Raw genomic sequence first — 23,459 nt, forward strand, 5'->3', positions numbered from 1 at the left:
AAAATAAATCTTTAATATGTTAGTAATACATGGAAACATTTTCCTTGTTTTTTTAAAAAAAAAGTGCACCTAGTATAAGTAAAGCTAAACAAGCTTCTGCTGATTACATTCCATTCTTCAGATCCCCATTTTGAAGTAAGCACTCTTAATCAGTTTGTTACATGTCCTTTCAGACCTTTTCCAGTTTATTTGTTACATGTGAATATCATTGTAGGAAATCTATAATGCTTGTAATGTAAACATCAGGAACTTTGTTTCACTCAATCATATTTTTTAGAGGTCTGTCTTAGGTTTGTCTGTAGAGATTTTTCTCATTCTTTTTAACCAGTATACAACATTGCTGTTGTATAACTATTTTACAGTTATTTAAGTATTCCCCAATTCATAGCTATTTAGGTAGTTTCTGATTTTTTACTAAACACTGATACAGTGTATTCATCTTTTCATAGTTTATGGAAAAAGTAAAATTAAGCAGAATGGGATTGCTGGGGAGGGAAGGCCATAACTATTATAAATAGAGCAGTCTGGGTATAGGGCACATTGAGAAGGTGATACTAGAATAAGGACTTGAAAGAAGCAAGAAGGTTGAACATACATGTGCTGAGGAAAGACCATTCTAGGCAGAAAGAACAGAGTTCAGGGGCCCTAAATTGGGATTATGCCTAGTGTGTTCAAGAAATGGTAAGGAGGCCAGCATGGTTGAAGTGAGCCAGAGGATGAGATTAAAGAGTTGGTGGGTGGCCAGTTTCTATATAGGACCTTGTAGGTGATTATAAGGCCTTTGGCATTTACTCTGAATACAGTAGGATGCCACTGTAGGATTTTACGCAGAAAAGCAACACTGTCTTTCTGGGAACTATGTTAAGAATGAATTTATAGAGTTAGGGCAGTGGTAGCAGTTAACAGTAGTAGTCAAGCAGGAGAAAAGCTTGGACTAACTTTAACTTGGACTAAGGTGCAAGTAGTGGAGAAGTGCTCGGATCCTGGCTCTGATTTGAAGGAGCACACTGCAGGGTAGGGAATAAAGTATGAGAGAAAGACAGGAATCAAGAATAAGGATTATTCCACAGGTTTTGATCTAAGCAAAGGTGGAGTTACATAGGTGAAGTTGTATTTTTGTCTTATATAAAACTCTGATAATGATCAAATTTATCAATACTTTCCTTTGTCTTTGTTTTGGAATTTTGTTTAAGAAAACCCTGTAGTTCTGTATTTTCTTTTAATATTTTTTGTTTGTAGTTTCGTTTTGCTTTTATATTTAGTTGCTTTTTTTTTAAATACCTGTTTGCAGTTTACTTTTGTGAATGGTGTAAGATTGAGATCTGAACTTCCTCACCCCACCCCACCCCCAAAGCACACCCAGATAGCCAGTAGTGTTTTGTTTCTTAAATTCCACATATGAGTGAGATCATATGGTATTTGTCTTTTTCTAACTGATGTACTTCACTTAGCATAATACCCTCTAGTTCCATCCATGTCGTTGCAAATGTCAAGATTTCATTATTTTTGATGGCTGAATAATATTCTATTGTATGTATATATGTATGTGTGCGTGTGTGTGTGTGTATATACATACATACCACGTCATCTTTATCCATTCATCTGTTGATGGACATCTCAGATTCTTCCACAGTTTGGCTATTGTGGACATTGCTGCTATGAACATTGGGGTGCACATACCCCTTCAGGTCACTACATTTGTATCTTTGGGGTAAATACCCAATAGTGCAATTGCTGGGTCATAGGGTAGGTCTATTTTTAGCTTTTTGAGGAACCTCCATTCTGTTTTCCAGAGTGGCTACATCAGCTTGTATTCCCACCAGTCGTGTAAGAGGATTCCCCATTCTTTCTCCACATGAAACTTGCACATTTCTAATTAGATTGATTCTTGGGTATTCATGGTTTATTTTTTCTTTTATTTTTTTGAATTGATTATTGCTGTTACAGAGGAAAGCTGTTGGATTTTTTATATTGATCTTGTATTTGGCCATCTTGCTGAAATGTCTTATTTGTTCTAATAATTTGTTGATTTTCTAGAGTTTCTTTTCTCATATAGATTTGTTATTTCTTTATCTTATTGCATTGACTTGCACCTTCACAATATATAGAATATTAAAGACAAGAGTAGGAATCACTTCTGTTGAAAACCACAGTGAGATACCAATTTTTTTCTATTAAATGTTTCTTTAAAATCTTACTGAATTTCTCTTGTGCATGAGATGCAAAAGTACTCTTGTATACTTCTAGTGGAAATTTAAATGACTGCAGCTCTTTATATATGCTCCTGTGATTTTTTAATTTGTATATAAAGTTTTAAGAGTGTTTCCATATCCTTTGACCAAGTAATCTCACTTCTAGGCCTCCGTCTCTTGGAAGTAATAAGAACAAATATTTTTGTTCAAGTTGCTCATCATTTATGTTGCTATGGGTTACTTGTGTGTTTCAAAATAACCTTAATGTCTAATACTAGGGAGATGGTTTTGTAAGTTCTGGTATATGTGTATGATGGCATATTACACAATCATTATACTGTTTTAAAAGAATTTATAATAACTTGGAGGCATTTATATTATTAAATAAGTAAAAAAGAACATAATACAACAGAATTTGTATGTAGTAGAGTTGCATCATTATCAAAATGCAGAATAGATTAGAAGCAGGTACATCAAAATGGTAATAGTAATAATCTGTGAATAATGATATATGGATGATTTTATTTTCTTCTTAATATTTTTCTGTGGTGAGTATGCATTGTTAAAATCGGAAGAAAAAACTTAAAGTGTATATATCTGTAATACAAAACTGTATTTACTCTCTTCAAAATAATGTGGAACGGAAGAAATTTTAGCCCATTTCATTAAATGTCAAGATTGGTTATAATTATTTTTTAAAGTATACTCTTATTATACTCTTCAAAAAAAGGTTTTGCTGAATGTGGGTAACACCTATCATAGGGTAAAGCATGTATGTGAGAGAAAAGAAACAGTAGTTTCAGTGGCAGGTTGTGACTTATACTTTGGGATATACTCCTAAATGATCTGAATTTTATATCAATGAAGCAGGAGATGATTGTGGTAAATGTACACTTGCTCTGTTTCTTACTGTCTTGCCACCCATGTTACAGGTCTTTTGCAAGCTTGGTATCATCTAGTAGCCTTGTGACCTGATGTTGGCCTACTTTAATAAGAAAGCTTGCTGTGTTTATATGGATTTTAGATTGCCGTCCACTTTATTTAAGAAACATTCATTGAGTACTTCTAGTGTGCCAGGATCTTTGCTAGCCAAAGGACATAAAACCACACAGAGGCCCTATGTCCTGAGCAGCTTTTGTTAGAAATAATTTGTGATTAATACTGTGATGGAATGAGAGGGTATCTGTTAAGAGAAACCAGGAATACTCAGATTCTAATTCAATCCCTAAGGTCTCTTAGGGAGCTAAATATACTGAAACTCAAGTCAGAGTAATACATTACTGTCTTAGGTGTAGGCCCCCCGTCTCAAAATTCAGAGAACTAGGTTAGTCTATATGGAACATGCTGTTTTTCTTTACTCGTTAAATCTCCTTTTTCCTTTCTTCCTCTAAGCTTAAAGTCAAGTCTTTTAGTACCATTTTGAGACAAAAGACCACTCCAGCTGTTGCTAAAGGAAAATGTGCAAGAAACAGAGTTTCTCCTAAATACCCATTCTAGATGTTCTTGAGTATCTAGCGATCTAATATCATGTCACCTACCAACCATCTGGCCCCCATTACCCTTGGCCCAGTTTTTGTATTTGAAAAATGGGAGCAGAACAAAAAAGGAAAGAAATAGGAAAGATGGCTTGCTTGTTCCAGGCAGCCTTGAAATGTTTTTTACCTCTGACAGCATGTAAGGAAAAGAAAAGAAGGATCATTCTATGTTCCATCATGATGCATAGTTATAGGACCAAGAAATCTTGAGTTATTTGTAAGATTATGTTATAAAACAGTTTAAGTGGTAACACAGAGGTTAGAGACTAAAGTTTCAAAAGAGCATTAATAACTTTTTCCTTCAGAATTTTAATAACTGTAAATGTGTAGTTTGTTTCTATAATTACTTGTCTTTCCCATTTTCACCAGCAATATCATCAGCACAGCTTCTTGTATTTTTGAGCATCTTTATTATTAACTTTTCCTTGACAAATTGAACACAAAGTCATTGCAACAAACCAACTATTTTTCCTATATAAGAGCTTTTTCCTGTGCTTATTTTTTTATTATAGTCCTAACTTTCCAGATTGAATTATAAGTAAAATAGTGGTCTCATTGATGCAAATTTCATTGTCTCGTTTATAAGTCATCCTATACGCAGCTTACCCTGTAAATGACACTTGAGAAATTTTTGTACTCATAATTTCAACTCAACACAGTGACAGCATCCACTAGCACATGGGCCAATCATCTGTTCTTAAGTCTTAACATACTGAGGCAATCCATTTTTAGGAATGGAAAAAAAAGGGAGGTGTATTTAGCCCCTCAGAGACAAGAGTATATGATCTTTTGGAAAGACAAAACAAGCATTTACAGTATGTGTTCATTATATAGTTTGTCCGTTGATATAATAAAATTATGCACAAGATATCTATGGGAAAAGAAAGAAGAGTTTTCTGACCTAGATTCAGAAAGACACCTTTCAGGAAGACTTTCCAAAGGGAATGACACATGAACTGAGTTCTGTAAGATGAATTGGCTTTTGTCAGACCAACAGAGACGGAGATTTAGAATGGGAAAATATGTTGGATACTGGCTACATTAGTCAAAGGCCCAGAGACAATCAAGCATGGAACATTAGAGGAAGTAGGAGTTCAGTGTAGCTGGTGTTGAGAGTGGGGATGGAGGAGGATTACTGAGATGAAGCTATAAAAGTAAGCAAAAGCTAGATTATGAAGAGCTTTTTACATGCTGTGCCAAGAAATGTTGACTTTACTGTGAATGCTTTGAAGACTTACTGACTTTGGGGGAACCAGATTTGTATCTGCATTATGAGATTGGAAAGGGCAGACTTGGCATAATGGTGAAAAGGACCTGTGCTAATGTATAGGCAATAAGGATGGAGAAAATGGACAAATTTGAGATACTTTGAAGAGATATACTCAACAAGGACTACTGATCAATATAAGTAATACATGCAGTGGAAAGAGAATAGCTTCTGGAGTTAGCTAGACCTGGATTCAAATCCCAGTTCTGTCACTTAGCTATTTTGTGACCTTGGGTGTTTTATGTACCTCTCGGAACTTTAGTTTTCTTTCTTTTTTTTTTTTTAAGTTTTTATTTGAGAGAGTGAGCAATAGAGAGAGCACAAACGGGGGAATGGGTAGAGGGGGTGGGAGAAGCAGGCTCCCCACTGAGCAGGGAGCCCAACGTTGGGATTGATCCCAGGACTCTGGGATCACAACCTGAGCCGAGGGCAGACGCCCAACCGACTGAGCCACCCAGGCTCCCCCAGAACTTTAGTTTTCTTAACTTAAAATAGGGACGGCAGTACTCAATCCATAGGGATGTGAGGAACAGGTAAAATAACAGATGTAAGACATCCAGTAGCTAAGTATAAAATGATAGCTGCTATTGTGGGGGTAAAAAGGAGATGGAGGACAGTTAAGAATGGCTTCAAGTTTTCAGTTTGGGCAATGAGAAGGAACTAGTTTAGGAGAGTGGGATAACTGGTCTGATTCCTAGACGAATTGTTAATTCTGTCATGATTTTAGTAGAGTGATGGGTTGGACATACAATTTTAGTAGTTTGAGGAAAGAATGGGAAATGTGGAGTAAAGGCAACCAGTGTGGATAAATCTTTTAAAAATATGACACAGGGGCTTCTGGCAGGCTCAGTCAGTGGGGCATGTGACTCTTGATCTCGAGGTTGTGAGTTTGAGTTCCATTTTGGGTGTAGAGATGACTTAAAATCTTTCAAAAAACTAAAAATGTGATACAAGCTTAGATTTAAATGCTGATAATGGCTAACAGGACGGGGTTTCTCAGAATGTAAGGAGTTATAGCTCATTCAGTCAAGTTTTAGGAAAAACAGAATGGTTGATTATGTCACATGCAGCAGTGAGAAAATATACATTGGATTTGGCCATAAGGAGGAAGTCTGCGAGCCAGGAGTTAGGTCTTTGTGGTGGAGTTGAATGCTAGGCTTTGTCTGATGGGGAATGACTGAAAGTTAGTGAGCATGGAAGTGATATGATCAGAACAGCATTTTAAAATTTTCTGGCAACAGTTTGAAGGATGAGATAGGAGGTGTGGGTCCCATGTAGGCTGTTAGAGGCATGAAGTAATAAGGACCTGGACCAGGGTGATGGTTCTGGCAACAGAAAGATAAGATGAATGCAAGAGCTATTATGCTTTTATGTACCTTTTAACTTGGCTATCATATGGTTGTAATTAATGGGTAAAGGAGAACTTTAGCCTAAAAGTTGACGTTTTAATGTTTCGAGTGTAGTTAATAGGGAGAGTAGTAGTTAGCATTTACCAAAACAGAATCATTAATAGGAGTAAGTTTTGAAGATGAATTAATTTTTAGACATTCATTTATTAAGTTTATGTTATTGAGTGGCTTCTGTGTGTTGAGTAGTGTTCCACATGCTGGAGACACCAGTGAACATAACAGGCAAGATCCTTGTTCACATGGAACTTAACATTCAGAAGTGAGGCAAAGACAAAAAAGTTAAAAAGGACAAGATAATTTAATCCAAGTCAGACAAAACTTGGTGATGATACAGAAATGGACTAAAGGGTACCATTTTAGATGATGTGATTAGGAATGGTATTTCTAAAGAGGAGAGTTTTGAACTTAGAATATTACTAAGGAATCAGCTGTGCAGAGATTTGGGTGCCAAGGCATTCCCACCCAGACTGGAGAGGATGTGCAGAGGCCCTAAGAAAGGAATGAGTTTGATTTGTTTGAGGGCTAGGGAAAAAGGCCAGTGTGTCAGGAGCAGCGTGAACAGGGGAGAGGACTGATAATACGTGATGAGGTTTGAGGGTGTAGGGTTAAACTTGAGCAGGGCCTGGAAGCCTTGGTAAAGAATTTGGTGATTTAGGGGCGCCTGAGTGGCTCAGTCGGTTAAGCGGATGCCTTCGGCTCAGGTTATGATCCCAGGGTCCTGGGATCAAGCCCCACGTTGGGCTTCCTGCTCAGCTGAGAGCCTGCTTCTCCCTCTCCCTCACCCTGCCGCTCTGCCTATTTGTGCTCTCTCTCTGCTTGTGCTCTCTGTCTGTCAAATAAATAAATAAAATCTTTAAAAAAAAATTTTTTTAATAAAAAAAGAATTTGGTGATTTATACTTGACTGGTAGCAGTGGAAATGAAAGAAAAGTAATACTGAGCTATGTTGAACTGTCTAGGACAGCTAGGTGAAGAAGTCAAGAGAGTTGTCAGGCTTAAATATATAAATTCAAATATGATTGGCTTGGTATTATTCATTGCAGTAACTTGCCAAGTTGTTTAGGCATTGAACAAATAAATGTTCATAATGTGAAGGGTTGAGGAATCTATCAAGGAAATGGTCAAGGGATCTGAGAATGATCAGCCAGTGATCGGGGATTCCTAGCATTTCTTTGACATAATGAAGGACATCTTAAATACCTTTGCAGCCTGAAAGGAATGACCTAGTATTGTATGAACAACAGCTGGAAAAATTAAGTATTCAGAAGATACATAGGGGTATGAGAGTTACACTTTACACGGTGTATTGTTTCACAGTTTATAGAGTCTTTACCCTTTAGGAAATCACCTTGATCTTCATAAAGAACTCTCTGAAGTAGATAGGAGACAGGAATTCTAGGGAAGTCATCATTATTAAGAGGTGAGGAAACTTGAGGATACTCAAGTGCGTGGTCATTGAGTGGCACATGAATTCACATCTGACTTTACTTGCATTGCTTTACCTATCACAGTATGTTAATTCAAAGATGATCAGAAATTTAAATTTTAGTAGAAAAACTAAAATATGTATCCTTATTAAAACAGTGCAAAAGACAGTTTTATTTGTATTATAGTTATTCGTGCTATTCCAAAGGTTTCAGAGTGTTTTGAATACACAGAGGAGAATGAGATTGACTTTGGCTGAGACAATCAGAGGTTTAGTTTTGTTTAGAAAATGTGTACTCTTTCCTCACTCGTTAATTTTTTTTCTTTTCTTGGTTGCTCTCCATGTTTAAAGTACTACATATGCAGCTTTGAAATAAGCCCTTTTGTTTTACACCCAGTACTCACGTGTTTATTTCTGCTACCGTATTTTATTCTTGTGTTGCCACCTAACTCAGTGGAGACTCAGCAATAATAGCTAACAAATGAACAGTTCTGTACCAGGCACTGTGGTAAGGGGTTTGTAAAAATTAACTTGTTTAATTCTTACATCAACTCTCGGAGGTGGGAGCATTACTTTATAAATTGGTGTTTTCTGCTATTCCATACCTGATGTGGAGAAAGAACCATGTTGAAAGAAAGGATCATTATAAGGCATACTCACTTGCACTTCAGGATCAGTTTAAACCATAGATAAAGTAGATGGGGGTTTTTTGGTTATATTATGTATTATTTATCATAGTTTTCTTTAAGTGAAGATGCCAAGTTGGTATATATACTAACCTGAGAAGTAAAGTAAGTCTAAGCTACATAACATGAGTGAATGAAGTAGTAATACCGTAAATGTCTGTTTTATGATTATAGTGATAGTATGTAATAATCATGGATGGTTTTACATTTTAAAAAACTACTTAACTCACTGTGCATAATTTAAAAAAAGATGCCTCAATAAAGAGATGTTTGCTTCATTTTAAAGTATGGAGGAATGAGAAATATCTATAAAACTTAATAATTTGTTTAGTTACTTTTCATTCCTATATATTCTTGAAGTGAATGAGATATGCCGCTTACTGTGGAAGTGGATACAGCATCTTTCATCTGAGGATCTCAGAGTGCTTTTCATATAGTATCTCATGAATGCTCACAGCACTTTGGTGAGGTAGGTAGGTGGCAAGTATTACTATCTTCATTTTACAGATGGAGAAATTGAAGCCACCAGAGGTTAAATGATTTATGTATAGTCCCACCAACCCGATAGAGAGGCAGCCTGAGCTACTTAAATGAGAATATTATATTTCAGGAGGATTTGCATAGTAAAAATCATTAACCCCTTTGCTATTGTATTTTACACAGATTAACTGTTAGAACAAATATGTTAGCTTTAAAATGTCCACATGGAATTTTTTTTAATCCTTTCTTTAGAAATAGAAAACATTATAATACTCTTTCCCCCTCCCCCCCCAATTTTTAGGTCAGCAGCAAGGACAAGATGGAGTAAAGGTCCAACAAGCCACAATAGCTCCTGTAACTGTAGCAGTTGGAGGAATTGCTAACGCAACGATAGGTGCTGTTAGTCCTGACCAACTCACACAAGTGCATTTGCAGCAAGGCCAGCAAGCTTCTGATCAAGAGGTGCAGCCTGGCAAGAGGCTTCGAAGAGTTGCCTGTTCCTGTCCTAATTGTAGGGAAGGAGAAGGAAGGTAAATGCTCTTTTACCAACTTTATCTCTCTGGAAGGCATAAAATAGTTAAAACCAAGCCATTGGCTGGGTACTTTGATCACTAGAATGTCACTAGCTTTGTAGCGCAAAGTTGAGATACAGTGTTGTTTTGACAGGGATTAAATTGAACTAGTCTAGGAATGGAGTTTTAGTGGTCTTCTACCATGTACCTTATACTTTTTTGTAATGGTTTTCTTGTTTCATTTATTATGTAAAAATTTTATTTTTATTGATATAAAATTCATATACCATACAATTCCCTCAATCTACATTTCATTGGTTTTTAGTATGTTCGCATAGCTGTGCATTTATCATCACAATTTTAGAACATTTTCATCACCTCAAAAAGAAACCCCTGTATTCTTAGCCATCACCCCCTCGCCCCCAATCCTCCCAGCTCTAGGCAGCCATTAAACAAATTGCTTTCATTATGCATTTGCCATTCTGGACATGCGTATAAATGGAATCATGTAATATGTGATTTTTTTCATGACTGGTTTCCTTTACATAGCATTAGTATTTTTAAGGTTTATCCATATTATAGCATGTATTAGGTATTGGTACTTCATTCTTTTAAATGAACAAATAACATTCCATTGTATAGATATACAGTATTTTACTTAATCCATTTATCAGTTGATGGACACTTGGAATTTTTCCACCTGTTGGCTTTAAACTTTTTTATACAAATTTTGGTGTGGACATAGGTTTTCCATTTCTCTTGGGTGTATACCTAGGAATGGAATTAATGGTCCATATAGTAACTCTTAAGTCTAACCATTTGAGGAACTGCCAGACTATTTTCCAAAGTAGCTGTACTGTTTTGCATTCCCACCAGCAGTGTATGAGGATTCCAGTTGTTGCCAACACTTGTTGTAATTTGGCTTTTTGATTACAGCTTTCCTAGTGTGTATGTGAAGTGGTATCTCAGTATGGTTTTAATTTGCATTTTCCTGATGACTTCATTAGTCAAGTATGTTTTCATGTGCTTATTGGCCATTTGTATATCTTCTTTGGAGAAATGTCTATTAAGATCTTTTGCTCATTTTAATCTTAAAAAAAAAAAAAAAGAGGGGCGCCTGGATGGTTCAGTTGGTTGAGCATCCAACTCTTGTTTCAGCTCAGGTCATCATCTCAGGGTCCAGGGATTGAGCCCCATGTGGAGCTCCACGCTCAGTGGAGCGTCTACCTGAGGATTTCGCTTCCTCTCCCCCTCCCCCTGCTTGGGTGCTCTCTCTTTCTCACTAAAATGAATAAATGAATCTTTAAAAAAAAAAAAAAGATTTTTTTTGCTCATTTTAAATTAGATTTTTTAAATCAAATTGTAATAACTCCTTATATATTCTAGATACAAGTCCCTTATCAGTTACATGATTTGCTAATATTTTCTCCCATTCAGAGAGTTGTCTTTTTACTTTCTTGATAGTGACAGAGACACTTATAATTCCATGTGAATTTTAGAATCAGCTTGTCACTTTCTACCAAGAAGGCAGATGGGATCTGATGGGGGTGGTATGGAATCTTTAGATCAGTTTGAGGAATATTGCCAACTCAACACTATTGTCTTCCGATCCTTTTACATGGTATGTGTTTTTCTGTTTATTTAGATCTCTGATTTCCTTTGACACTATTTTGTAGTTTTCAGCTTATAAGTTTTGTACTTGTTTTGTTAAATTTATTCCTAAGTATTTTATTATTTTTGAGGCTATTGTAAATGGAACCTTTTTCTTTATTGTTCATTGCAAGTGTATAGAAATACAGTTAATTTTTGTTTATTGATCTTGTATCCTGCAACCTACTGAACTCTTTTTATTAGTTCTAATGGTTTTTAAGTGGATTCATTAGGGTTTTTCTACATGTAAGATCATGTCATCTGCAAATAGGGATAGTTTCACTTCATCCTCTCCACTCTGGATGATTTTTATTTCTTTTTCTTACCTAATTATTCTGTCCAGACCTATAGTATAACATTGAATAGAAGTGGCAAAAGTGGACATCCTTGTTTTCTTCCTGATCTTAGGGGAAAAGGGTCCAGTCTTTCACCATTAAGTATGATATTAGCTCTGAGCTTTTCATATATGCCCTCGATGAAGAAAGCTCCTTTCCATTCCTACTTCATTGTATTTTTGTCATGAAAGGTTGTTGGATTTTGTCAGATGCTTTTCTGTATCTGTTGAGATGATCACATAGTTTCTGTGTTTTATTCTGTCAGTATGGTGTGTTATATTAATTGATTGTCAGATGTTAAAGTACTCTTGAATTTGTGGAATAAATCCAACTTAGTCTTGGTACATAATTCTTTATGTATTGCTATATTCGGTTTGCTAGTATTTTGTTAAGGATTTGTGCATCTGTGTTCATGAGAGATAATTGGTCTGTAGTTTCCTTATAATGTCTTTGCTTTTGGTAAGGGTAATATGGGCCTCATAGAATGAGTTGGGAAGTGTTCCCTCCAGTTTTAATTTTTGAAAAAGTTTGTGAAGAACTGGTAATAATTCTTTAAATGTTTTGTGGAATTCACCAATGAAACTGTCTAGGTCCTGGGCTTTTCTTACAGGTATTTTTTTGACTACTAATTTAATCTCTTTACTGGTAAGGGTTTTTTCTGATTGATTGATCTTGAGTCAGTTTTGGTACTTTGTGTCTTTTGGGGAATTTATCCATCTCATCTAAGTTGTTTAAGTAATTGGCATACAATTATTCTTGGTATTCTTTTATAATTCTTTTTATTTCTGTAAGGTTGGTAATAAGTCTTCTTTCATTTCAGATTCTAGTAATGTGTGTCTTCTCTTTTTTTCTTGGTCAGTCTACCTAAAGGCTTGTTCAATTTTGTTGACCTTTTCAAAAATCAAGTCACATCAGCTTTTGGTTTCATTGATTTTTCTCTGTTGTTTCTGTATTCTCAGTTTCATTAGTTCCTGCTCTATTCTTTATTTCCTTCCGTTTGCTTTATTTTAGATTTAATTTGCTTTTTCCATTGTCTTAAGATGGAAGGTTATTGATTTAAGATCTTTTTTAATGTAGGCATTTACAGCTAAAAATTTCTCTCTAGGTATTACCTTTACATGTATCCCTTGAATTTTGGTATGATGTATCTTCATTCTTCTCAGAGTATTTCCTGCTTTCCCTTTGGATTTCTTTTACGACCCACTGGTTATTTAGGAGTGTATTTCATTTCTAGATATCTGTAAATTTTCCAGTTTCTTCCTATAATTGATTTCTACTTTCATGACACTGTGGTCAGAAAACATACTGTGCCATTATTTCTGTCTTTTATTGAGGTTTGTTTCATGACCTGGTGTATGATTTATCTTGAAAGAACATTTTATGTGCACTTGAAAGGAATGTATATTTTGCTACTGTTTGATGGAGTGTTTTATGGATGTCTGTTAGGTCAAGTTTATCAAGTCTTCTGTCTCCTTGTTGCTTTTCTGCCTAATTGATTTACTTGAATCTCCCTATATCTTTCTGTCTTTGAATTGGATCTTAGTTTTTTGTGTTTTTTTTTTTTTTTTTAAGATTGATTTATTAGAGAGAGAATGAGGATGAGAGTGGGGGGAGGGGCAGAGGGGGAGAACCTTCAAGCAGACTCCCTGCTGAGTGTGGAGCTCCATGTGGGCTTGATCCAATGACCCATGAGATCATGACCTGAGCCAAAACCAAGAGTCGGATGGGCACTTAACTGACTGAGCCACTCAGGTGCTCCTGTTGGTTTTTTTTTTTAAATCCAGTCTGACAAAATGTGTTTTTGATTGGATTGTATAATCCATTTACATTTGATGTTATTGATATGGTTGAATTTATGTCTTTCATTTTGCTTTTTGTTTTTTTGTGTCTCATGTCTTTTTCTCTCTCCCTCCTTTACTGCCCTCTTTTGCGTTAGGTGAATATAATATAACACTTTAATTTGTAAAGTAGCATTTTATTTTTGTTAATGACTTTTTCACTATATTGAGTTATTTACATAGTAGTTGCTCTTGACCTTACCATATATGTCTTGTCATAATCAGCTTAAGGCTAATAGTAACTTAATTCCAGTGAATTATAGAAAAGTTATTTCTTTATAAGTGTATTCCCTTTTGCTTCTTTTTGTGATGTTATTATATATTATGTAATATTATGTATATTGTTATATATTATGTAAGTGTTACAGATCCAACAATATATTGTTATAAATTACTACTTTATATAATGTTGTATCTTTAAAGGAAGTTGAGAGGCCAGAGGGATATAGGATCACCAAGAATAATCTGGAGGTTGCCAAGGACTTGTTTTAAAGTGTTTTCATGCCTGACCAAGAACTCTGACATTGGGGGCGGGGGGGCAAGAAGTTGAGAAGATGAACAAGTATATATATAACTTTTGCTATGTTAATTTTATCACTAGTTCTTTTTATTTGTTCCTGATATTTGAGTTCCTTTATGGCATCATATTCTTGGCCCACTACAGCTTTGCTCCCATCTCCCTGCTTTGTGCTGTTACTGCAAATACATTAAATATATACATTTTTATAATGTTATGGGCTTGACAATACATTTTACACATATTGTTTTATAAAATTACTTTTTAAATCTGGTAAGACAAGAAATATGCACTACACTGTCCTCTATAATTACTTAATTACCCTTGCTGGTGCTATTTTGTTTCTTTGTGTACATTTGAATTACTTTCTGGGTTCAGTTAATGCAACCTGAAGAACTTTTTTAGTCTAGTTTCTTGCAAAGCAGGTCTGCTCAAAACAAATTCTGTGTTTATCTTTGAGTATCTTTATTTCACCTTCATTTTTTAAAGGTAGTTTTGCTGGGTAGAGTCTTCTTGTTTCAGTTTTTTTTCTCATGAGTATTTTGCACATGTTTTCACCCTGCCTTTTGACCTCCATTGTTCTGCTGAGAAGTCAGTTCTTTTACTGAGGTTCCCTTGTAAATGAGGAGTTATTTTTCCCTTGCTGCTTTCAAGATTTTGTCCTTGGGTTTCAGGATTTTTAGTATATAAAGTGTCTATTTGGGACGCCTGGGTGGCTCAGTCGGTTAAGCGTCTGCCTTCGGCTCAGGTCATGATCCCAGGGTCCTGGGATCGAGTCCCGCATCAGGCTCCCTGCGCCGCGGGGAGCCTGCTTCTCCCTCTGCCTCTGTCTCTCTCTCTGTCTCTCATGAATAAATAAATAAAATCTTAAAAAAATAAAAATTAAAAAATAAAGTGTCTATTTGTGGATCTGTGCAGTTATACTACTTGGAGTTTGTTGAGCTTCCTGCATGTGTAGATCCACATGCGGGAACACAAGCAGGGGAAGTGGGAGAGGGAGAAGCAGGCTTCCCGCCGAGCAGGGAGCCCGATGTGGGGCTCGATCCCAGGACCCTGAGATCATGACCTGAGGCGAAGGCAGTTGCTATTTCTTTGAATATTTTTTCTGCTGCATTTTCTCTTCCCCCTCTCCCCTCCCCTCCTCTCCTCTCCGTGCCCCTCACTCATTACTTTGGTGTCCCACATTTCTGAGGCACCCTGTTCATTTTCCTTTGTTCTTTTTCTTATCTGTTTTTGGATTGCATAATCTCTATGGATCTATGTTGAATTTTGCTATTTCTTCTTCTTTTGAGTCCCCCTAGTAAATTTTTCATTTCACTTGTACTTCTCATCTCCACAGTTTCCCTTTTTTTTTTTTTAATAATTTGTAACTCTTCATTGATATTCTCCATTTGATGTGACATTGTCATTATACTTTGCTTTTTCTATCATGGTGTCCTTTAGTTCTTTAAACATATTTATTAATGGCTACTTTGAAGTCTTGTTAAATCTGTTTGCTGTCATAGTTTCACTTGCTTTTTTTTTAGTGTATGGGTCATATTCCCCTCTTTTACTTTTGGCATGTCTCACTTTTGGTTGGAAACTGGTTGGTTTAATATATTGTAGCAGCTTTGTACTGCCTCCCCTGCCTTTCCCGACCCCTGGCTTATTGCTACTGTTTGCTTGCTTATTTAGTGACTGGCTGGGTTATTTTGGTGAATGCCCCCTACCGCCCCCCCCACCCCCATGAAGCATGTTGCTCCTCAATGGATGCAGAATTGGGTATGCTTAGTGACCCTGGATGACATGGTTTGGGAGGGATCTTTGACTATCCTGTCCCTGACCACACCCAGCTTTTAAACTCCACTGTCAGCTGATGGCTCTATTGTTTTCCACAGTGCCCTGTAACATGTATTACTCTACAGACTGATCTATTCAGATTCTTCTTAAGGACTAGATCAACATGTCTGTGTTTGAGATTTATTCTGACTCTGGAGGGCCACTCCCAGCTGCCTCTTTTCTCCCTTCTTTCTGACACCCTAGTCAGCCTATAGTTTTGCCTATTTCTCCAACGTATCTATTAGTCTCCTCCCATTTGTGTTTTGCAACAGTCTTGGCTGTGAGCGCCCTTAGGCTCAAACTTTTTCACACTTTGTTTGCACATGAATTCAATTCCTTTGGGAAGAGATTTGGAGTTCTGTTTTATGCTGTGCTCTCTCCCTGGCCAAGATCTCTTTGTCATGGCTCCTGTCATGGTTGGGGTAGTGGCACGTTTCTCTCTGAGCGGCATCCCTGCTCTAGGAGCTGAGTGGTGGCAAGCGAGCAGCAGTAGCCTCGGGTTTTCTTGCCTTGCCTCTGCTGACTTGGCAGTTCTACTGTATACACTAAAAATGAGCTGAGTCAAGGATTATCTGTACTGCACTATTCTCATTGTGCCCTATCCAAGGCAGAGCCGAGGTCTCAGGAGTTGGGTTTGGTGGAGAACAGAGTTCCCTACCTGTCAGCCATACTTGCCTGGAACTTAGCCTTAGCAACAGATAACTGGGAGTAGAATGAGAAGTTCTGACATCTTGCCCCTTCCTGGGGAGATAACCCTCCAACTGGGAGGTGAGAAAAGGGAACCCTGCTCTTGGCTGCACCAGTCTAGAGTGTTTCTATGTCGGAGGAGGTGACGGGACAGAGGGCTCAGAGAGGGTTGGGTTTTGGTTCAATTACTACAGACCCTCACTATTCTTACTCTTATTTTCTTGAGTATTTATTTATTTATGTGCTGTATGTTCATAGAACCATTTCCAGAGATTGTATATGGTATTTGTTTTGTTTTTTATTTTATTTTTTAAATTTTTAAAATTTTTTTTCTTTATTATGTTAATCACCATACATTACATCGTTAGTTTTTGATGTAGTGTTTCATGATTCATTGTTTGTTTTGTTTGTTTTTTAATAATTTTCACTGGGGAGTAGGCCCATGAAGCTCTTCAGGCTTGCTGGAAGTGAAACTCTGAACCTTACTTTTTTAAATGGGAATTACCATTTGAGTATTTAGAGAAGAATTTTCAAGTGTCTTGAAAAGCTTAGAGATTTTTTTTTCCCCTGCAAGGGAAGAGCCTATTAGGGAAGGAACATGAAGTCCATGGTAGAACATGAACTCTGTGGGATAAACATGTTTTCATAGCAGTTTTGAGTTTAGTACATTACTCTTCTTTTAATTGAAAATTTTCTGATTTTGAACTACAGTTGTAGCATCATGATTTTAAAAACCCATTCAGAAATGCATCATTTAAGAACCTTGATTCCCTTTTATTTTTTTCCCATAATTACAAGCTTGGTGTTTGGGAGTGTAATTAACATTTGGTTTTTGTTTTTGTTAGAGGCAGTAATGAACCAGGAAAAAAGAAACAGCATATCTGTCATATTGAAGGATGTGGAAAAGTTTATGGCAAAACATCTCACCTACGAGCACATCTTCGCTGGCATACTGGAGAAAGACCTTTTGTATGCAACTGGATGTTTTGTGGCAAAAGATTCACAAGGAGTGATGAGCTTCAGAGACATAGAAGAACCCATACAGGTTAGTTGTTTTATTTTAGGGCTTGTACATTTTACTTATTTTTTAGTGTTTAAATGAAAATTGTAGGATAGTTTAGCTATCAAATTGGAAATATACAAATTAAAGACAATTTACTTTAGTGATTTTATGAAAGATGTTTAAGATCAAATTTTTTTACATTTCTGAAATATATTTTATTCTACTTTTTGTAAGGTTTATCAGCATAATTATGTAACATGAATTATATTCATTTCCATTTGCTTATCTTGTTGTATTAGCAGGTTGAATTCACATATATTCGTTTTTGTCAGTATTTAAAAAGGTTAAGAGAGTTGAATTATAATGTTATTGGTGACCTTTATTAGTTTTGGGGTTTTTTAATAATTTAGAAAATTGACTAAAGTATAAGATTAATATAGCAAATATATACCTCTCACTTAGAACTGAGAGCTGTTAATCTATGTGTTATTTTTTGATAAGGCAAATTATACAAAGTTGACATTATATTTGTCCTCTCAAAGAAAATAGCTACCATGAATTTAAAGTGTAAGTTTTTAGTAGAGTTTTTAATACTCTTACATATATGGTTCATAGACATATGTGTAAAATATTATTTTATGTGTTGTGAAATTTTACATAAATGATACAGTATTATTTCACTTACCATTATATTTTAAGATCTGAGTTCATATATATGTATGTATAAATGAATATATACATGTTTGTAGTACTTTTTTACTGCTATATGGTATGCTATTACATGACTCTACCATACTGTATTAATCCATTCCCTCTACTGCTTAAATTATCATTAGGCTTTTTGCTATCACAAACTTTGTTGCTGTGAACATACAGTGAACATGTATGTGAAGTAGAACTATTGGATCACAGAGAATTTATGTGTTTTGCTAGATAACTGCTAAAGAATCTCTAAAATGGCTGTTACCACCTCTGCCTCACTAGCAGTGACTGAGAGTTTCCAGTTTGCTGTGTGTTCACCAATACTCAGTAGTGTTAGCCTTTGAAAATTGTTGTCCTGGGGTACCCGGCTGACTCAGTCGGTAGAGCATGGAACTCTTACGGTGGTGAGTTCAAGCCCCACATTGGGTGTGGAACCTACTTTAAAAAACAAATAAATGAAAACATGCGCATTGCTAAAAAAAAAAAAAAGTTTTTGTAAATCTAAAATGGTTTCTCATTTTTTAAAGTAGAAGTTTTCCTGGTTATCCATGAGATATAAAGCATCTTTTCATGTTTATTGGTCATTTATATATTTTTTTTCTGTTGATTATTTCCTTGCTCACTTTTCTTTTGGGTTGTTTTCCTTTTTCTTACTGATTTACATGTTGTAATTTCCCCCTATATTGCTAGTCTTTTTGCTATTTTTTGCCACATGGAATTTGTACATTTTTATTTAGTCAGATATGTTTTCTTATCCTTTGCTTTTCTTATTTTTAATGAAATCCTCTCTTATCCCAAGATCATAAAGTTGTTTTGTTTTTTTTTTTAAGATTTTATTTATTTATTTAGAGAAAGAATGTGTGCAGGCAAGAGCACGAGCAGGGAGCCTGACTCGGGGCTAGATCCCGGGACCCTAAGATCATGACCTGAGCTGAAGGCAGATGCTTAACCAACTGATCCCCCAGCTGCCCCTCAAGATCATAAAGTTTTTAAAAACATTTTCTTCTAATGGCTTTAAAGTTTTCTTTTTTGTAAGTTTCGGCTCTTTTTCTAAGTTTTACATAGAACAACTACCTTCTACTTAGAACGTATCTGATATACATTTCGGTTTCAGTATTTAATTGTTGAATAGATTAATAATTTGGATAAATTTCCTTTTTTTAAATTAACGTATAATGTATTATTTGTTTCAGGGGTACAGGTCTGTGATTCATCAGTCTTACACAATCCACAGCACTCACCATTAGTACCTATCCTCCCCAGTGTCCATCACCCAGCCACCCCATCCCTCCCACCATGCTCCACTCCAGCAAGCCTCAGTTTGTTTCCTGAGATTAAGAGTCTCTTATGGTTTGTCTCCCTCTCCGGTTTCATCTGGTTTCGTTTTTCCCTTCCTTCCCCTATGATCCTCTGTCTTGTTTCTCAAATTCCTCTTATCAGTGAGATCATATGATACTTGTCTTTGGACTTATTTTTTTTAGCATAATACCCTCTAGTTCCATCCACATCATTGCAAATGGCAAGATTTCATTTTCTTTTAATTTTTATAAGATTTTATTTATTTATTTGACAGAGAGATAGCGAGAGCAGGAACACAAACAGGGGAGTGGGAGAGGGAGAAGCAGGCTTCCCGCAGAGCAGGGAGCCCAATGTGGGGCTCAGTCCCAGGACCCCAGGATCATGACCTGAGCCAAAGGCAGATACTTAATGACTGAGCCACCCAGGCACCCCCCAAGATTTCATTTTTTTGATGGCTGCATAATATTCCATTGTGTGTGTGTGTGTGTGTATACACATATATACACACCACATCTTCTTTATCCATTCATCTGTTGATGGACATCTAGGCTCTTTCCATAGTTTGGCTATTGTGGACATTGCTGCTATAAACATTGGGGTACATGTGCCCCTTCGGATTATTACATTTGTATCTTTGGGGTAAACACCTAGTAGTGCAATTGCTGGGTCATAGGGTAGCTCTCTTTTCTTTTCTTTTCTTTTCTTTTTTTTTTTTAAAGATTTTATTTATTCATTTGAGAGAGAATGAGATAGAGCATGAGAGGGGGGAGGGTCAGAGGGAGAAGCAGACTCCCTGCCGAGCAGGGAGCCCGATGCGGGACTCGATCCTGGGACTCCAGAATCATGACCTGAGCCGAAGGCAGTCGCTTAAAAAACTGAGCCACCCAGGCGCCCGGTAGCTCTCTTTTCAACTTTTTGAGGAACCTCCATACTGTTTTCCGGAGTGGCTGCACCAGTTTGCATTCCCACCAACAGTGTAGGAGGGTTCCCCTTTCTCCACATCCTCTCCAACATCTGTCTTTTCCTGGCTTGTTAATTTTAGCCATTTTGACTAGTGTGAGGTGGTATCTCATTGAGGTTTTAATTTGGAGTTCCCTGATGCCGAGCGACGTTGAGCAGTTTTTCGTGTGTCTGTTGGCCATTTGGATGTCTTCTTGGGAAAATGTCTGTTCATGTCTTCTGCCCATTTCTTGATTGGATCATTTGTTCTTTGGGTGTTGAGTTTGATAAATTCTTTATAGATTTTGGATACTAGTCCTTTATCTGATATGTCATTTGCAACTATCTTCTCCCATTCTGTCGGTTGTCTTTTGGTTTTGTTGACTGTTTCCTTTGCTATGCAAAAGCTTTTTATCTTGTTGAAGTCCCAATAGTTCATTTTTACCCTTGCTTCCCTTGCCTTTGGCGATGTTTCTAGGAAGAAGTTGCTGCAGCTTAGGTCAAAGAGTTTGCTGCCTGTGTTCTCCCTTAGGATTTTGATGGACTCCTGTCTCCCATTTAGGTCTTTCATTCCTTTTGAGTCTATTTTTGTGTGTGGTGTAAGGAAATGGTCCAGTTTCATTCTTCTGCATGTGGCTGTCCAGTTTTCCCAACACCATTTGTTGAAGAGACTGTCTTTTTTCCATTGGACATTATTTCCTGCTTTGTTGAAGAGTAGTTGACCGTAGAGTTGAGGGTCCATTTCTGAGCCCTCTATTCTGTTCCATTGATCTATGTGTCTGTATTTGTGCCAGTACCATACTGTCTTGATGATTACAGCTTTATAATAGAGCTTGACGTCCGGAATTGTGATGCCGCCAGCTTTGCTTTTCTTCAGCATTCCTCTGGCTATTCGGGGTGTTTTCTGATTCCATACAAATTTTAGGATTATTTGCTCCGTTTCTTTGAAAAAAATTGATGGTATTTTGATAGAGATTGCATTAAATGTGTACATTGCTCTAGGTAGCATTGACATTTTCCCAGTATTTGTTCTTCCAGTCCATGAGCATGGAACGTTCTTCCATTTCTTTGTGTCTTCCTCATTTTCTTTCATGAGTATTCTATAGTTTTCTGAGTATAGATCCTTTGCCTCTTTGGTTAGATTTATTCCTAGGTATCTTATGGTTCTGGGTGCAGTTGTAAATGGGATCGACTCCTTAATTTTTCTTTCTTCTGTCTTGTTGGTGGTGTATTGAAATGCAACTGATTTCTGTGCATTGATTTTATATCCTGCCACTTTACTGAATTCTGTATGAGCTCTAGCAGTTTTGGGGTGGAGTCTTTTGGGTTTTCCACATAAAGTATCATATCGTCTGCAAAGGGTGAGAGTTTGACTTCTTCTTTGCCGACTCGGATGCCTTTTATTTCTTTTTGTTGTCTGATTGCTGTGGCTAGGACTTCTAGTACTGTGTTGAACAGCAGTGGTGATAGTGGACATCCCTGCTGTGTTCCTGACCTTAGGGGAAAAGCTCTCAGTTTTTCCCCATTGAGTATGATATTCACTGTGGGTTTTTCATAGATGACTTTTATGATACTGAGGTATGTATCCTCTCTCCCTACACTGTGAAGAGTTTTAATCCAGAAAGGATGCTGTACTTTGTCAAGTGCTTTTTCTGCGTCTATTGAGAGGATCATATGGTTCTTTTTCTTTCTTTTTTTAATGTATTCTTTCACATTGATTGATTTGCAGATGTTAAATCCCACTTGGTCATGGTGAATAATCCTTCTAATGTACTGTTGGGTCCTATTAGCTAGCATTTTGGTGAGAATTTTTGCATCCATGTTCATCAGGGATATTGGTCTGTAGTTCTCCTTTTTGATGGGGTCTTTGTCTGGTTTTGGGATCAAGGTAATGCTGGCCTCATAAAATGAGTTTGGAAGTTTTCCTTCGATTTCTGTTCTTTGAAACAGCTTTAGAAGAATAGGTATTAATTCTTCTTGAAATGTTTGGTAGAATTCCCCTGGGAAGCCATCTGGCCCTGGGCTTTTGTTTGTTGGGAGATTTTTGATGACTGCTTCAATTTCCTTAGTCTGTTCAGGCTTTCTATTTCTTCCTGGTTCAGTTTTAGTAGTTAATACATCTCTAGGAATGCATCCATTTCTTCCAGATTATCTAATTTGTTGGCATATAGTTGCTCATAATATGTTCTTATAATTGTTTGTATTTCTTTGGTGTTGTGATCTCTCCTTTTTCATTCATGATTTTGTTGATTTGGGTCATTTCTCTTTTCTTTTTGATAAGTCTGGCCAGGGGTTTATCAATTTTATTAATTCTTTCAAAGAACCAGCTCCTAGTTTCGTTGATCTGTTCTACTGTTCTTTTAGTTTCTATTTCATTGATTTCTGCTCTGATCTTTATGATTTCTCTTCTCCTGCTGGGTTTAGGCTTTATTTGCTGTTCTTTCTCCAGCTCCTTTAGGTGTAGGGTTAGGTTGAGACCTTTCTTGTTTCTTGAGAAAGGCTTGTATTGCTATATACTCTCCTCTTAGGACCACCTTTGCTGCATCCCAAAGATTTTGAGCAGTTGTGTTTTCATTTTCATTGGTTTCCATGAATTTTTTAAATTTTTCTTTAATTTCCTGGTTGACCCATTCATTCTTTAGTAGGATGCTCTTTAGCCTCCATGTGTTTGAGTTCTTTCCGACTTTCCTCTTATGACTGAATTCTAGTTCAAAGCATTGTGGTCCAAAAATATGCAGGGAATGATCCCAATCTTTTGGTACTGTTTGATTTGTGACCCAGGATGTGATCTATTCTGGAGAATGTTCCATGTGCACTAGAGACGAATGTGTATTCTGTTGCTTTGGAATGGAATGTTCTGAATATATCTGTGAAGTCCGTCTGGTCCAGTGTGTCATTTAAAGCCTTTATTTCCTTGTTGATCTTTTGCTTAGATGATCTGTCCATTTGTGTGAGGGGCGTGTTAAAGTCCCCTACTATTATTGTATTACTGTCAATGTGTTTCTTTGCTTTTGTTATTAATTGGCTTATATAATTGGCTGCTCCCATTTAAGGGGCATAGATATTTACAATTGTCATATCTTCTTGTTGGATAGACCCTTTAAGTATGATATAGTGTCCTTCCTCATTTCTTATTATAGTCTTTGGTTTAAAATCCAATTTGTC

At 36.6% G+C, this 23,459-nt stretch overlaps 1 protein-coding gene across 1 annotated transcript in view; it reads left to right on the plus strand.

Annotated features, from left to right (window-relative positions):
* SP4 (Sp4 transcription factor) overlaps positions 1 to 23,459 on the plus strand; it is an 86,423-nt gene that overhangs the window by 35,834 nt on the left and 27,130 nt on the right. Inside the window, exons 4-5 of the mRNA XM_035020713.1 lie at positions 9,296 to 9,524; positions 17,197 to 17,396. Coding sequence (XP_034876604.1) covers positions 9,296 to 9,524; positions 17,197 to 17,396 — 429 coding nt within the window. The remainder of the gene's footprint in view (positions 1 to 9,295; positions 9,525 to 17,196; positions 17,397 to 23,459) is intronic.

This window comes from Mirounga leonina, unplaced genomic scaffold, assembly GCF_011800145.1.
Source record: "Mirounga leonina isolate KUSES-001 unplaced genomic scaffold, KU_Mleo_1.0 Mir_174, whole genome shotgun sequence".
NCBI lineage: Eukaryota > Metazoa > Chordata > Mammalia > Carnivora > Phocidae > Mirounga > Mirounga leonina.